At 36.7% G+C, this 15066-nt stretch overlaps 1 protein-coding gene across 1 annotated transcript; it reads left to right on the forward strand.

Moving 5' to 3' along the window:
* The first annotated feature begins 6192 nt into the window (after positions 1 to 6192).
* LOC136823898 (uncharacterized) lies at positions 6193 to 13676 on the forward strand. The gene is made up of 9 exons (XM_067080055.1): positions 6193 to 6980; positions 8871 to 9073; positions 9267 to 9404; positions 9622 to 9687; positions 10448 to 10618; positions 10890 to 10976; positions 11329 to 11397; positions 11670 to 11738; positions 11926 to 13676. Exons 1-9 carry the CDS (start codon positions 6193 to 6195, stop codon positions 13674 to 13676), a joined length of 3342 nt encoding a protein of 1113 aa, XP_066936156.1.
* Positions 13677 to 15066: the final 1390 nt, after the last annotated feature.

Here is a 15066-nt window from a genome sequence, read left to right on the forward strand (position 1 = left end):
GGTTTTTTAGCCGTGATACTAGTCTGAATCGCAGACCTCTACAAAACCTCAGGCAGCCTCAGGTAGTATAAATAAGGAGCACGAATCCGTTAGTGGATGCCAACAGCCTACCGTGATACGTGATTTGGAGGGATGGTTGATTGTCCATTTTTTTGCTGATTTTCGTGATCGTGATTGAAGACAAAAAATTGCGTGATATCGTGATTAGAGTTACCGCTAGGGGTGCCTCATGTATCTATCTCGTGCTTCAGTGCCCTGTGAATTCTTCCGAGTAATTTCCACTCCCATGATAGAAATTATGCTTTTTGATCATGCCAGAAAATTTACTTTAGCTTTATACCGGGGAAATTTCTAGAAATATTTATTTTCTTATCATTTCGTCCTCCAAAAAAAACGTAAATGTTTGAGGAATTTTATAATCTAATTTTTTACAAGATTTTATGTCGTCTAAACTCGTGTATCATGTATATTTTTTAAAGATACGATTTTTTACAGAAAGATTTTGAAGATTTTTATAGAAATAAAATACAGTCGAACACGAACGGGGGAGCAAATATGTTCGAGTTAAGGAAAGTAAGGATGCATTTTTGACTGAAGGAACCATATAACTCCACTTTAATATGAAATAAGCTAACATTTTTCATCCATCCATAGCGTCCGCCTGGGTTTAGGTCCCAGACAAATAATTAGGTCCCCCCTGAGTTTTAAGTCCCCCCAAAGATTCATGACATTCATGACCCTCGAACATTTGTTCCACAAAAAAGGGTTATTCAATGTAAGTTGTGTTGCAGTTCAAATGTTAGGATAAAATACTTTGCTCATTTTATATAAAAACATTGCGCCGCAGACGAAAAATTTTCAGCTTCATGAGCTTTAATTTGAGTAATTTAAACCAACCATTAAGATGAAGTATTCAGCCCGAGCTCAGCCCCCACGTTAAATGATGAGATTTCAGCTCCCCCCAAGCATATTAGGTCTCCCCAAATATATGAAACATCTTTAGCCCCAACCCTTTGTTTTTTTGGAGGGTGTAATCCCCCCAACTAGTAGGGGGGCTGGCGCTATGGTAATACATACAAGTCATACAAGCGAAGGAACTTTTATTCAATGTTATTCAGGTTATTCGGCTCTCAGATACTGTTCGAAGTTTGGGTTTTATCTAAAAAGGAATTAATTTCGACGAGAAGTAATCATGACCAAAGTCGTAATTTTGGAAATTTGAGGCAAAAAGCAGGGGTTGTTTCGTCAAACAAAGCAACTTGTTTTGGTAAGGTAAAGGACGAAAATTAAGCGGTTTTAGCCAAAATGACAAAGATGTATTTTAGGGGGAGGTGGATCACTTTTCAGGCCTTTGTCTCCTTAAGAGCTACAACAACAGACAATACACCCCTGTTTCTGTGGTGAGATGACTATGAAGTTATTGAAATTTCACCGGGTCCGATTTTGAGCTCTCGTTAACTCACTGAGATGAGAAATTTTACCTCGATTTTCACTGAGGCAAGAAGAGTGAGATTTTTCAACTGGTTTTTGGTAACTTAGGAATGGTTTATGTTGAAAATAGGCAGATGAAAAATTAAGGGAGGATTTACTTTGACTGCTTATCGGGGCTTTGCTTTGCTTTGTTTTTGATAGGCTGGCGAATGAAGAATGAACTCTGGCAAATTCTAGATTCTGGGCCGGTGAATTCTTAGCAAGCCCAGTTTATTGGTTAGTTCGGAGGCGGCAAACCCAATTTTTAAACAATCAAATTTTGATATTTTTTCCTGCCTTGGAGCAACGAAATTTGCCCTTCGCCCCCCCCCCTAGGGTTGCGAGCTGACGGGGGGGGGGGGGGGGTGCCGCCCGACTTTCGAACTTTGGACCCTTACCGGGACTAAAAAGCAAAAGGAGAAAACAAGGGAAAATTTTGGGAATTTTACGACCCTTATCGGGACAAATTTGACCAATTTTGACCAAATTTCGATCTTTCAGGGGGTAAAAAGTTGAAACTTGCCTATTTTTCCGACCCTTAGCGGGACTTTGGAAGTCCAAAAAAGGTACCCTTAAGGGCGGCACATACCGTACCCTCCATTTGCATAAGTACCCCCCCGACCCCACCTCCACCCCCCCGAAGGGGGGATCTGACCGGGTCACTGGTGTAACAATATTCTGGACTCTGCTTAGACACCTACCGAATACATGCGTTAAACTTGAGGCACTCAGATACGAAGTACTCTTGTCTCCCGAATAGACGGGGAGGGGTCCGAATAAGCAGGGGGTAGGAAAATTTTCTAAATTCTAATAAGCAGGGGGGGTGGAATAAGAGGGGGGGGGGGTAATTTGAAGACAGAATTTTTTTAACTGATACCAATTTCACCAACAAAAAAGAAACTTTAACAGATGTGAACATGTAAAATAAGAACCAATACTAACAAATAGGAAAACTTTAACAAGTTTGAGGTCTATCTACACTGTAAAAAAATATTGAATTATTTAATTAGCAGGGGGGATTTTAATAAGAGCGGGGGGGGGGGGGGGATTTTTTTCTCTTAACAATTAGCGGGGGGGCGTCTATTCGGGAGACAAGAGTAGTTCTTGAACTTGCGTAAGTTCTTATACCTACATTTACGTAACCTTTCCTTTTTGGATTATGATTGCAATACTACCAATAACTCAAAAGATAAGACGGCGAGATAGGTTTACAGTTGACACTCTCGAAATCGACTTTCAAGGGAGAGAGAAGAATCTTTTTCGAATTAGAGGAAAGAGTTACTGCAATTCAAGAGTAGCAATACTGAGCGAAGGCGGGTTTGCTTGGGATATGGAAGGCTGACTTTCCTTATAAGCTGGAACGACTCGGATGTTTCTTTTTAAAAACTTTTACCAAAATTACAAAAAAGTACCATTGAGCGAATGGATTCTTTTAGAACTTCATAAACAACATACCTCTCGTGATACCTTATCGGTGAAAAAAATGTCGGAGTTTTATTTAGCCGGGTTTTTTTTTCCGTCGGGGAAAAATTTCGTCATCTGAGGCATTTTCGTCACTTTCCCCCGACCAAAATTTCAAATTCGTCACTTTTCCCCGACGAAATTTACAATTTAGTCACTTTCACCCAACTAAATTGTCCAAATGAAACGGTTTCCTTCACTAGCTCGAAAAAAGATCTTGTAATTCGACGTTTAAAGCACTAATTTCGTTTAATAAAGGTGGAAAAAAAATTTTAATTTTGGTTGGGGTTTAAAAAATTGGGTAAAAGTTTTGGTCGGGGATAAAAGAATCGGGTAAAAGTTTTGGTCGGGTGATAAAATATCGGGGAAAAAATTCGTCGGGGGGAAATTTCGTCACCCCCTCAAAATCTTCGTCACTTTCCCCCGACAAGGTACCCCGCAAGGGACTCTCTTTGTTTCAGCGATTTCACCCCTTACTCGTGAAGATGAATAGGTGGCTTGCCCCGCCATGTGCATCTCATCAGTGGGAAAGATTTTTTCACTCTTTGTGCTTGAGTAAACTGAACTTATAAAAGGTTTAAGGGGGCGCTATGGACGCCAAATTTTGTTTGTCCACCTCAGAAAAATTTTCCCATCGCGCCAATGCACCCCATTTTCGTTTTTTTGCCTTAAGATTTTAACATGTAACCCATGGAAGTTTTAAAAGGTCGTTTTCTTTTTTCATGAAAGAAGGTATGGTTGGTGGGAACTCATTGCCTCTCACTTTTGCAAAGGAAAGCTCGACTTGAAATGGGTTCCCAAATTGCAATTTTCAGTGAAATTCAGATAATTTTCAAAGATGAATATTTCAATCATTTTTCGAGGCGACCCAAAAGCATCTTTTTCGATTGCTATCTACGCAAAGGTAGGGAAGGGCGCTCTTTTTCCATGGATTGCTCCAAAGAACAGGGATCTCACCAGACAATCAGGCACGACGGAAGCTTTTTATATCTGGTACGGCGAATGAGGAAATTTAAACGATTTTATAGCGCTTGCCGTACCAGTTGCGTCATGCCTGTCTATATTTAATTTTGGTATTGGTAGAGGGCTGTCTTGAAACAAAATTCAATATTCTAACAAATTATAAACAGAAAAAAATCTGATTGACATTGATTGTGTTAAGATAGCAGATTAGAAATATTGAGAAATAAAATGAATGAAAATTTTTTAAATCGAATAAAAGATTTTTTTAGCTAGGCAAAGGGTGTTTTTTGTTGTTAATCCATTTAAAATGTCGAGAAAAATCCATTAACATTCTTGCCTACACCTGACTTTCGTATATATAGCTGGCTGTTGCTAGTTAAGTTATCCAAACCCAGGACAGCGGTTTTTAAGCCTCTTGCGATTCCTCTTTTTTATAAGAAAATACCACCTTATCGGGGAAAAAAATGTCGGGGGAAAGTGACGAAAATGCCTCTAGGTGACGAAATTTTTCCCCGACGAAATTTCAGAAGACACCATAGATTTTGAAAGAACTGTCTACTTAGGTAGGTAAGTTAGGTAAGACGGCATGCCGGTCTGATTATGATTTGGTTTTGAAGGGGGTCTTAAAAGATATTAAAAACGGGGGGTCCTGATTACCGGAGACTGAAAGTTTTACTTTTTGATACCCCCCAAATGGTTAACAGTCAAAATCAGACGATTTAGTGCAAAACACGTGACTAATGTCACTAATGTGACTTTTGATGGCAGAAAACATTTTCAAATTGATATTTAAACAAAAAGTAAAAAAGATCCGGAGTTGTAGGCTACGTCATACACGTTTTTTGAAAATAAGAACAGACTATATGAGAACTAAATAAGAACATTTTAAGAACAATTTTAGGCTTCGTTATAGTAGTAAGGTCTAAAAGCCTGGAGCTGTCTATTGTGTAGACTAGAGTTGTCGGAAAAAATCAAAAAATCAATAAACAGAATGGTGGGGACTTTTTGGTACCTGAGATTTAATTGAGTTAAACAGTAGACTAGTTTGCTAGTGCTAGAAAACTCCGGAATTGGCTGTGGAAAATGAGTAATCGATACCTCTTGTAATGAAGGATAAATAAATATGTACTCCCAGGTACCTAATAGCCGGGGGGTTGGAATAAGCGGCGGGGGGAATAAGAATGTCCTGGTTGGAAAGTTTTTGAAAAATTAATTAGTGGGCCCCCTCGGCTATTAGATACTTAATTCATGTTTTTGCACTTACTTCCCGATGGAGCACAAAAAATGGGTAGAAAATCTAAGATTGAGGCCAAAAAAATAGGGGAATTATTTCCTTTTCGGGCCACACCATTTACACGTTTTGAAAATTGTAGGGACCAATGCTCTGGTGTTGGTCCTCGGGTGCTCCGTATCGCCTTTTGACCAACTTTTCAGAAAATAATCACGAACTCTTGCCATCTCGATATCTGACATAGGAAGGGTTGGTTTTTCATGAAAATGTTCTTATTATAAAAGTAGAATTAAAGTAACTCGAAACCGTTCGAAATTGGGACAGCGGTTATGAAACTTCTCAATAATGGAATAAGATGAAGATTCGTTTTGGGTTTTATATTTCTTCCCCAAATTTCCCTTTTTTTCTTTTTTTCCCAAGATTATATCAATTTAAAAGGAATGAAAGGTGAAAGCTATTATGTAATATTTGCAAGCTGTAAGAGGCCAAAACCGAAGCAGAACCAAAATGGAAGCACTGTAAAAAGCTTTAAACGAATCAGGGGGTTTGTTCAATTGAGCGGGATTTCTCTTTTGTTTTTATAAATCTTATTGAATCTGTAATAATTCAAAGCGTGTAAACACAAATTAAAAGGCGCCAACTTTTTCGAATAATAGGCCCTTTCTCGTATCCATTTAAACAATGCTGAAAGATCAACTATTTTGAAAGAAATAAAATTTTGTAAGAACACAATATTTAACATTGCCGTTACGATATAGATATTTTTGACCCTAGACCAAAGTCTTTGAGAGGTGAATTAATTGTTTTCCTGTTTTTAATACGCACTCAGTGATTGGTGAATTAGGTCAGAGTAATTATCATTTTCATCCCACTTCAATAAATCTAAAAATAATTGATTTCCTATTAAAAGAAATATATAGGTGAATGTTTTAGAGGTCATACAGAAAATGAGGGCTTAAAATTTTCAACTTTCGTGTCCACGCGACCATGTTGCGATGTAAAAGTGACTTAAAGAGTCTTCTGTTGCAATTGAGTAGTAAGCGGTTTTATTGTTAACGGAGAGAAAAATGCAAGTGTATTTCAGTTTTACATTAATTCTTTTTTTGGTGCTCTTTTCCGTTCATACCAATTGTTCGGGGGATGACGATGCAACTGATAGTATAGGAAATGATTTGGATGGAGAAGATGTGAACGCTGATGGAAATGCCGAAACTAGAGATGAACCGCAGCAACAGCAGATCAGAACATCAGAAACAACGCATAAAGCCATCGATGACCGAATTTATGATGAGGCATTACATTTACTTAAACAACCAGATGAAATTAGGCTTGTTCACTCTTATACCTATTCCCAAAGGAAAATTTATGAGCTCGCCAAGAAGGGTCTAAAAACTCAGGAGATATTTAATCCAGTGAAAAAAACGACTGCCCCTGAAATAGCTGATGCTGAAAAGAAGATCGTTCCAAAAAAGTCAGATTTGGAACTGATTGTTAAACACTTTCACCACGTATTAAAAGGAGAAGGAGCACATAAAATACATATCAGAGCTCGGATAAAGTTTCATGGTATAACAAGACGTTTCGTTCAAACCTGGCTTAATCGAAATAAAGAACATACCCAGCACCAACCAGTTTTTTCAAACAAGGCTCCAATAACACCCGTCGTATCAAAAACGGTCAATGGACACCACCAAATTGATCTTGTTAGCATGGAGAATTTTCCCGTTCAAATAGGTGACCAGATTTATGTTCAAATCCTATCCGTAATAGACAATTTCACAAGATTTCTACAACTCAGACCACTAACATCGAAAGAACCCAAGGAATTGTTATTACACATCATACAAATTTACAGGTATTTTTTATGATCAATTTCATTATAATTATTTGTATCTTTGGAGTGTTATGAATGATACGAACACGCGACTGTTTTAGTTTAAAAATAAACAAAATCCGCCTTCAAGTACAAATATCTTACTTTGAAACCAACTAAAGCATCTGACTTGGATGGTAGATGTATGATTTTATAGAAAAAAGCCGTTTCTATGAAATGCTTCTATTTTGGTTCTAGAGTTATGCCGAGTTGAACCAAAATGGAAGCACCTCTAAATCAGCATCTTAATTTGAATAAGTCATGATAAACCAATTCAATTATATGACCTGAGTGGTAGATATATTATGATTTTATAGAAAAAAACAGTTTCTATGAACTGCTTCTATTTTGGTTCCAGAGTTATTCCGAGTTGAACCAAAATGGAAGCACCTCTAAATCAGCATCTTAATTTGAATAAGTCATGATAAACCAATTCAATTATATGACCTGAGTGGTAGATATATGATTTTATAGAAAAAAAAAACCGTTTCTATGAACTGCTTCTATTTTGGTTCCAGAGTTATTCCGAGTTGAACCAAAATGGAAGCACCTCTAAATCAGCATCTTAATTTGAATAAGTCATGATAAACCAATTCAATTATATGACCTGAGTGGTAGATATATGATTTTATAGAAAAAAACCGTTTCTATGAACCTGCTTCTATTTTGGTTCTAGAGTTATTCCGAGTTGAACCAAAATGGAAGCACCTCTAAATCAGCATCTTAATTTGAATAAGTCATGATAAACCAATTCAATTATATGACCTGAGTGGTAGATATATGATTTTATAGAAAAAAACCGTTTCTATGAACTGCTTCTATTTTGGTTCCAGAGTTATTCCGAGTTGAACCAAAATGGAAGCACCTCTAAATCAGCATCTTAATTTGAATAAGTCATGATAAACCAATTCAATTATATGACCTGAGTGGTAGATGTATGATTTTATAGAAAAAAGCCGTTTCTATGAACTGCTTCTATTTTGGTTTCTAGAGTTATGCCGAGTTGAACCAAAATGGAAGCACCTCTAAATCAGCATCTTAATTTGAATAAGTCATGATAAATCAATTCAATTATATGACCTGAGTGGTAGATGTATGATTTTATAGAAAAAAAACCGTTTCTATGAACTTGCTTCTATTTTGGTTCCAGAGTTATTCCGAGTTGAACCAAAATGGAAGCACCTCTAAATCAGCATCTTAATTTGAATAAGTCATGATAAACCAATTCAATTATATGACCTGAGTGGTAGATATATGATTTTATAGAAAAAAACCGTTTCTATGAACTGCTTCTATTTTGGTTCCAGAGTTATTCCGAGTTGAACCAAAATGGAAGCACCTCTAAATCAGCATCTTAATTTGAATAAGTCATGATAAATCCAATTCAATTATATGACCTGAGTGGTAGATGTATGATTTTATAGAAAAAAGCCGTTTCTATGAACTGCTTCTATTTTGGTTCTAGAGTTATTCCGAGTTGAACCAAAATGGAAGCACCTCTAAATCAGCTTCTTAATTTGAATAAGTCATGATAAATCAATTCAATTATCTGACCTTTGTGGTAGGTGTATGATTTTTATATGATTTTATAGAAAAAAGCCGTTTCTATGAACTGCTTCTATTTTGGTTCCAGAGTTATTCCGAGTTGAACCAAATTTGACGCACCTTCAAAATATTATTTCACTATAGTGTCACTTTCCACAGATCTGTCCACAAAAATTTGGCCATTCCCTCTGATTTATTTAGCTGTAGAATCTGAAATCCTCACCTGTTCATGGGGATATAGAATTTATCACTTTATCACTGGCGGGATAGGATTGTAAAGAATTTATTGTGAGGTGCTCGAAGTTAGTTTTTACTTTTTCTTTCCAGAACATTTGGCCCTCCTAAGATAGTCCAGTCGGATAGAGGAACTGAGTTCCGAGGTGAATTAAAGCTTTTCCTCGAAAGAGTTGGAATTGAAGCTAGAAACAGTCGTGCCTACCATCCGCAGAGTCAAGGAAAGAGTGAAAGAAGCCATCGTACATGGAAAAATAAGATTCGATATTGCTTTACCAAAATTGCAGAAGGTGGAGGTATGCTTTTTATTGTACTGTATCCAAACATATTCAACTATTCTTTTTTACTAAATTTAGAAAATAGTTTGAGAGTAAAAGGGCAAAAACGAGAGGTACAGGCAGTCCACAAACTTACTACATCTATAGATAACATATGCTTTTTTCATAGCCAATAACATTTCTTACTATAACTTATTTAATCTTCTCCTAGAAAATTGGGTAGAACGTCTTGGAGAATGTCAAGACCAATACAACACTGGTGCGCATCGTTCCATTGGAAAAAACAAAACTCCATTCGAGTTATTCTTTGGACGAAAACCAAATTTCGATATTGCGTTGTTTGACACAGGTAGATTTTTTTTTAAATTCTATTTTCGATTTTTATGAGTCTCCGGATGCGCTGCTGGAGGTTTAAAAGTAAAGCTCGAAGAATAGATGACTTCGTTCCTACTTTTCAAGCAAACAAAATTGAAAGAACACAAATCAAACATCAAAGTATTTGCGTTTTTTCGTTTTTCTTGATAATGTTTAGCAAATTTCTTGAAAATTTTATAATTTAATTTCAGCTTTTGAAGGACTTCTTGGCGCAGCTGAAAACCAAGAATATAGTAGCAACGATGACTCCGAGGAAGGTATTCATTTGATTCTAAGTGATTTTTATAGCAAAACAAGAAAGCCTAAGTGGCGTTATGGCCCAGCAGTGTTGGTATTGTCAACATACTTTCCATTGCAGAGTCGCCATACAACTCAATTTACAGGGGTGAATTTTTTCGATATATAGGCAGGGGGGGTCATGCAGTTATTATATAAACACTATGACAATTACTACCGTGGTGGTAATCCGGTGAGCAATTGGTGCCTAATGTCGATTTTGGTAGGATTGGTGTACTATGAGCATTTTTAATTAGGTTTTTAAAAATTCCGGAAGCAAAAAAATTCAAAACATTTTTTCAAAGTCAAAAAAAATCACAAAATTTTTTCATTAATCAAGGCATGAAAGATATTTTAACAAACTTGGAAAATGATTGAGATATTTAACTCTTGAACGGTCGTTAATAAGTCGTACCCAGTAAAATGGTATCAAAAATGAGGAATTCAGTGAAAAAATTGCCAAATTTGGCATTTTTGGGGGTGGTATACACCAATTTTGAGGGTAAAATCAGTAAGTACACTATGGAATAACTGCAAGGGTGGTGGTGTCTGTAGAAAATGTCCAAAATTGCAGTTACTCCACATAGTGTCAAGGAGTAACTGCAAGACCCCCCCCCCCTGATATAGGGAAACTCGAATCCGGTGAGCAATTTGTAATGAATTAATTAGGTGCTTTAGTTCTTTTGAAAGAAATATTAAACTGGAAGTTTTAACACTAACTCTTCACTTTGGAATTTACAGAATCAGAACTAAACTTACCTTTGATTGTCAATTCAAACAATACACAACAACAACAACAGCAACAACAACAACAACAACAACAACAACAACAACAACAACAACAACAACAACAAAATTCCAACGAACACCAATCGACCCTAAACGAATCATTTGGTACATGTGACTTAGACGGTTTGTTTCATAAGTTTTTCCGTGGGGACTAAAGATCCGAAAATATGAACACGTTTCGTGGGAACATTTCCATTGCTCAAGCTACTTTGATAATTTACGAACTAAATATACATACTCTAAAACTGTCGGATTGACTTTCAATGATTTAAAGAAAAGTATCAAAACATGAAGGTGCTTTCCACGAATTTTAGCACGACTTGTACGTCGTCAGAAGCACATATCATTATCAATTTCGCAAGATAATTCTTATAAAATCTTCTTTTCTTAACAGGCAACCAAATCGACGAAACTCGCTCAAACTTAGAAAATTGCAAAACCACTGATAGGACAGCCAAGACTCCGCGTGATTTGACACAAGGTAATTGACGCATCGGCTATTTTTAGTATGGCAAAGTTTAGAGCGTTATTTAGATCCGGTGTAGAAAAAGACAACAACTTTTTATTTTCTACCCAAAAGTTTAGTTAGATGTGGACAGATCCGGGCAACATTTTTGCAATTTCTTACCAGACCTTCTCTGTAGGCTGCCAATGTCTAAAAATCCCTAAAATCCCACCAGTGGAACAGTTTTTTCATCCTGGTTTTGAGCTAACTCGAGATAATTCATGTAAAAAGGTTAACTGTAATACGAGTTTTCAAACCTTGTTCTCACTAGTCTTTGAATCGAATGATCATTAGAGACAATAAATGAAATTTACTTTCTTACAACCAGGCACGCAACCAGCTCAAGATGATTCTAGAAGTGATTTTACGGTTATAGTTAGTAGTACTCCTGGCAATAGTAAGTCTTTCCTTTTCTTGTTTTTCAGAGCATAATTGCAAAATTTCTGAAAACTGTTGGTATTTATCTGACACGTATCTGACTAGAGTCTACACGTTGAGAAGATACGACCCCTTGTCACAAACGCGTATTGTTCTTTTGATGACGATGACAATCGAGTTTAGGGGTCGTATCGTGAAAATTTCTGACATTAAGTTATACGACGGTAATTTCTTTACGAAATGATTTTTTTTACATGAATCACATTATCTACATTCTACATTATATTTCAGAGTATAACCTACGATCAGTCCGAAAGAAGAAAATGTTCTCGCCCTCCTGGTTTACCGAATCTTTAATAGGTAGGAGACAGTTTAATAGCTTGATCCTTTTTTATAAATTAATGATTTATGCATACGAAAAGATTTAAGAATAAAATGGTAATGGGATAGGAAATAATGTTCTTGCAATGTTTTAGTATACTATAAGTTTCTTTACTTAGTTTAGTATCATCATTGCTATTTATCTACTACCTAAATTGTTTATTAGATGACGACATTTATGAATTCGACCAACAACAATACGCTAAACATTCTGCTGAAGTCCAAAAGATGCGTGAAGAGAGTATCTTGCATCAAGCGAAAGTAAATCGGAAAATGGTTGAAAGGCATGCGAAAAAGTACTGCTCGAAAGTGTACAAAGTTGGAGATTCTGTCCTCGTAAAGAACCCAAAGTCAAGAACTCGGCGTGGGAAATTGAGATTAAACGAACCTAGGGCATTTGAGGGAAGAATAATTGAAGTAAAAGGAACAAACTACAAGATTGTGTATGAGACTGACTGTGGTGAGCAAGGTTCTGATCTGTTTTCCATTGCCAATATCACGAGCGTTACTCTTGAAGAAGATAACCGCCGACAACGTAAGTCTGGAATGAATGAATGCGCAGTTACCGCACCTCGTATCGATCCTTTAGCTGGTGCAAGTTCCAATAATGATGCTGCTGGTAACTGCACTGAAGATGACGATGATATCCAATACAGAGAGGCAATGGTACGATTGGAAGAAAGGTTGAAGGTGTATGATATGCAACCGGAAGAAACACTTGGAGATGGCAACTGTTTTTTCAGGGCTGTCTCTAGAATGACATCTGGGGATGATAGCCAACATGAACTCATTCGTCTACAAGCTATTGAGAGAATGGATGATTACCCTCAGGACTACGCAGAATTTATTGAAAATGGCGAGCATATCAATAATTATATGGATAGAATGGGAAATTCCGGTGAGTGGGCCGATGCTGCCATCATTCGAGCCACGGCAGATGCATTACAAATTGAGATCCATGTAATAAGCTCAAATATGGACCACATCGAAACTTTCACACCACCAGGCCACACAGAAACAATTTTTCTTGGTCAAGTCATGAACATCCACTACGTTTCCACCAGCAACATCAGGCAGCCCCAAACAATACCATTCGGTGGGGTCACGTCTGATGGAATAAGTCTAACAGATACTTCGGGAATGAACATCTCTCTAACATGGTTTTTTAATTTTATGAAAAAAAATCCAGTGCTAACCCAAAAAATCAGTGACTTAAAAGCTACTGCTTCAAAAAAGCTAATGAGGAGTTTTGGGCAATTTCGGGTCGGAAAGTCGGCGGAAGCTAAAAGGTTGTGGTATGAGTTGATAAAGAGTAGGAAACTTCCTCTATCTACGTCATCAGTTAACGCTGCTAATATCAGTGATCTAATTTGTTTGGAACCTGTGCATAATCATGGGCTAACAAAATTTATGTACAAAAAAGCATACGGATCTTGCAGTTCTAAAGACTGCAAGTGGAAAATACCTGATAGTCGCGAGTTCGAGCTCAATAGAACATCGATTGACCTAATTAAAACTTTCCACATCGGTGAAAGAGAGAGATGTCCAGAGTGCGCGGGCCATTTTATTGGTGAGAATAGATTGACGGTAGCTTCTCCCTTCCTTATTATCTTTGGAGATGGAAACTCCATGCATAGTTTCCCTGAGTCAGTCATTTTGAAAGAAAATGATCACCCCCTGTGCTATGACCTTCAGTTTATCTCACTTAAAACTGAAAACACTAAAAGATGTCATTATAGCTCGTTTATGAAATATGGTGACACACACTGGACATTTTTTGAACAATTTGTATCTGGAAATCCAATCCGAAACTTTTTGACATTGCCAAGAGATACGGAACAGCAGATCAGATTTCTTTTGTTATTTACATTTGCTTGGCATTACTTCAGTCGTTTTCACCTACATTCCGACAACTAGGCAAAAAACGCAGCATCAAAAATGATAATCAAAAGCCAAACAAGTGTAAGAAAGTGATCCAGAAGCCTATTGAGGTAGAAGCGGCACTAACGGAACGAGAAAATGTGCAACTTGTCCGCCGACGAACTCTGGACTCTTTCATTGAATACGACCGACACATCCATCGCGCACCGGGAAAGGGGAAGGCCTATTTAGCAGCTTTGGTGAAAGATGTACGGGATAATGGATTGAGACGACCAATACATTTGGCAGTATGTAGGAAAACCGGTAGAGCCTACGTTCATGATGGAAACCATAGGATGGCAGTCCTGAAAGATTTGCATGTCGAGTGGGTTCCAATTCGTTGTAATTACTATTTTATTCGCCCAGACGACGACCAGACCTTGTGCCATGTTCCTAACGAAAACGTATCCTCATTCCCAGACCACCCAAAACCTGAGGACGTAGGTTTTGAATGTAAAAACTTACAATCATTACCTCCTTCAGATAGTGACACTGATGATGAGTAATTACTGAAATCTGAACGCTTTTTCTCAACAACAGTTTTTATCAGAACATGAAAATTTTCAGTTTTAGTGTGCAAATTTTATCACATTTCTTGTTCATATTTTTCATATACAGTATCGTAAGATTCCTAGACATTTTACTTTATGTTTTCATCTTCCTTGCTTTAGTTTTGTTATTATCTTAGGAGTAAATACCAAATTGCAACGAAATTTTTATCTCTGGGGACGATTATTGGTCCAGCAGGCCTTTCATACGGGGGTGTTTTAGCATACTTAGTAATTTTAACATATCAGCATATTTTCAAGCATATTTTTAGGACATCGACTTTATAACCACATATAACCACATGTTGATTTTAGGACAATTTTTTTTTCATCTAGCGTTTCTTTCAATTATATCTTAGATAGTTCACAACCGATTTGCTGTGAATATTATTTTCTTTTGTCATGTTTTTGGAAAGAAATGCCTTTTCATTCATTATATTGAGAACATATAGGATTTTACCATGACATTCATCATGAATTAACAAACGCTTCCATTTTGGTATAGCTGCAATTTAGAGAAAAACCAGAATGGAAGCAGAAATAAATTTTGATTCTAGTTGTTCTTATAAATCAATCTGCTTCAATGAATTGATCTAATTACATTATGTAATAACTGTGTAATCTAAACCAAAAAGACTTTTTATAATCTTTCTTTTGATTATAATATTATTTTGTACTTTCAGTTATATAGAAAGAAAAAGAAAGAGTTCATTTTTGTAGAAATGCTTAACCCCCTGAAAAGTTATTTGATCTTTCATTGAAATAAAATCTCTATTAGCGTGTACACATCTTCTATTGTTTAAAACAAAGGAAATCACTCAGTTGTTTAGTTGCTTCGA

The sequence above is a fragment of the Clytia hemisphaerica genome, unplaced genomic scaffold (assembly GCF_902728285.1).
Source record: "Clytia hemisphaerica strain Z4C2 unplaced genomic scaffold, Clytia hemisphaerica genome assembly, whole genome shotgun sequence".
NCBI lineage: Eukaryota > Metazoa > Cnidaria > Hydrozoa > Leptothecata > Clytiidae > Clytia > Clytia hemisphaerica.

Coding starts and splice junctions, on each gene's coding strand:
- LOC136823898 (XM_067080055.1), top strand. CDS start 6,193: ATGCAAGTGTATTTCAGTTTTACATTAATTCTTTTTTTGGTGCTCTTT. Junction 9,074..9,266: donor CAAAATTGCAGAAGGTGGAG/GTATGCTTTTTA, acceptor ATCTTCTCCTAG/AAAATTGGGTAGAACGTCTT. Junction 10,619..10,889: donor TGGTACATGTGACTTAGACG/GTTTGTTTCATA, acceptor TTTTCTTAACAG/GCAACCAAATCGACGAAACT.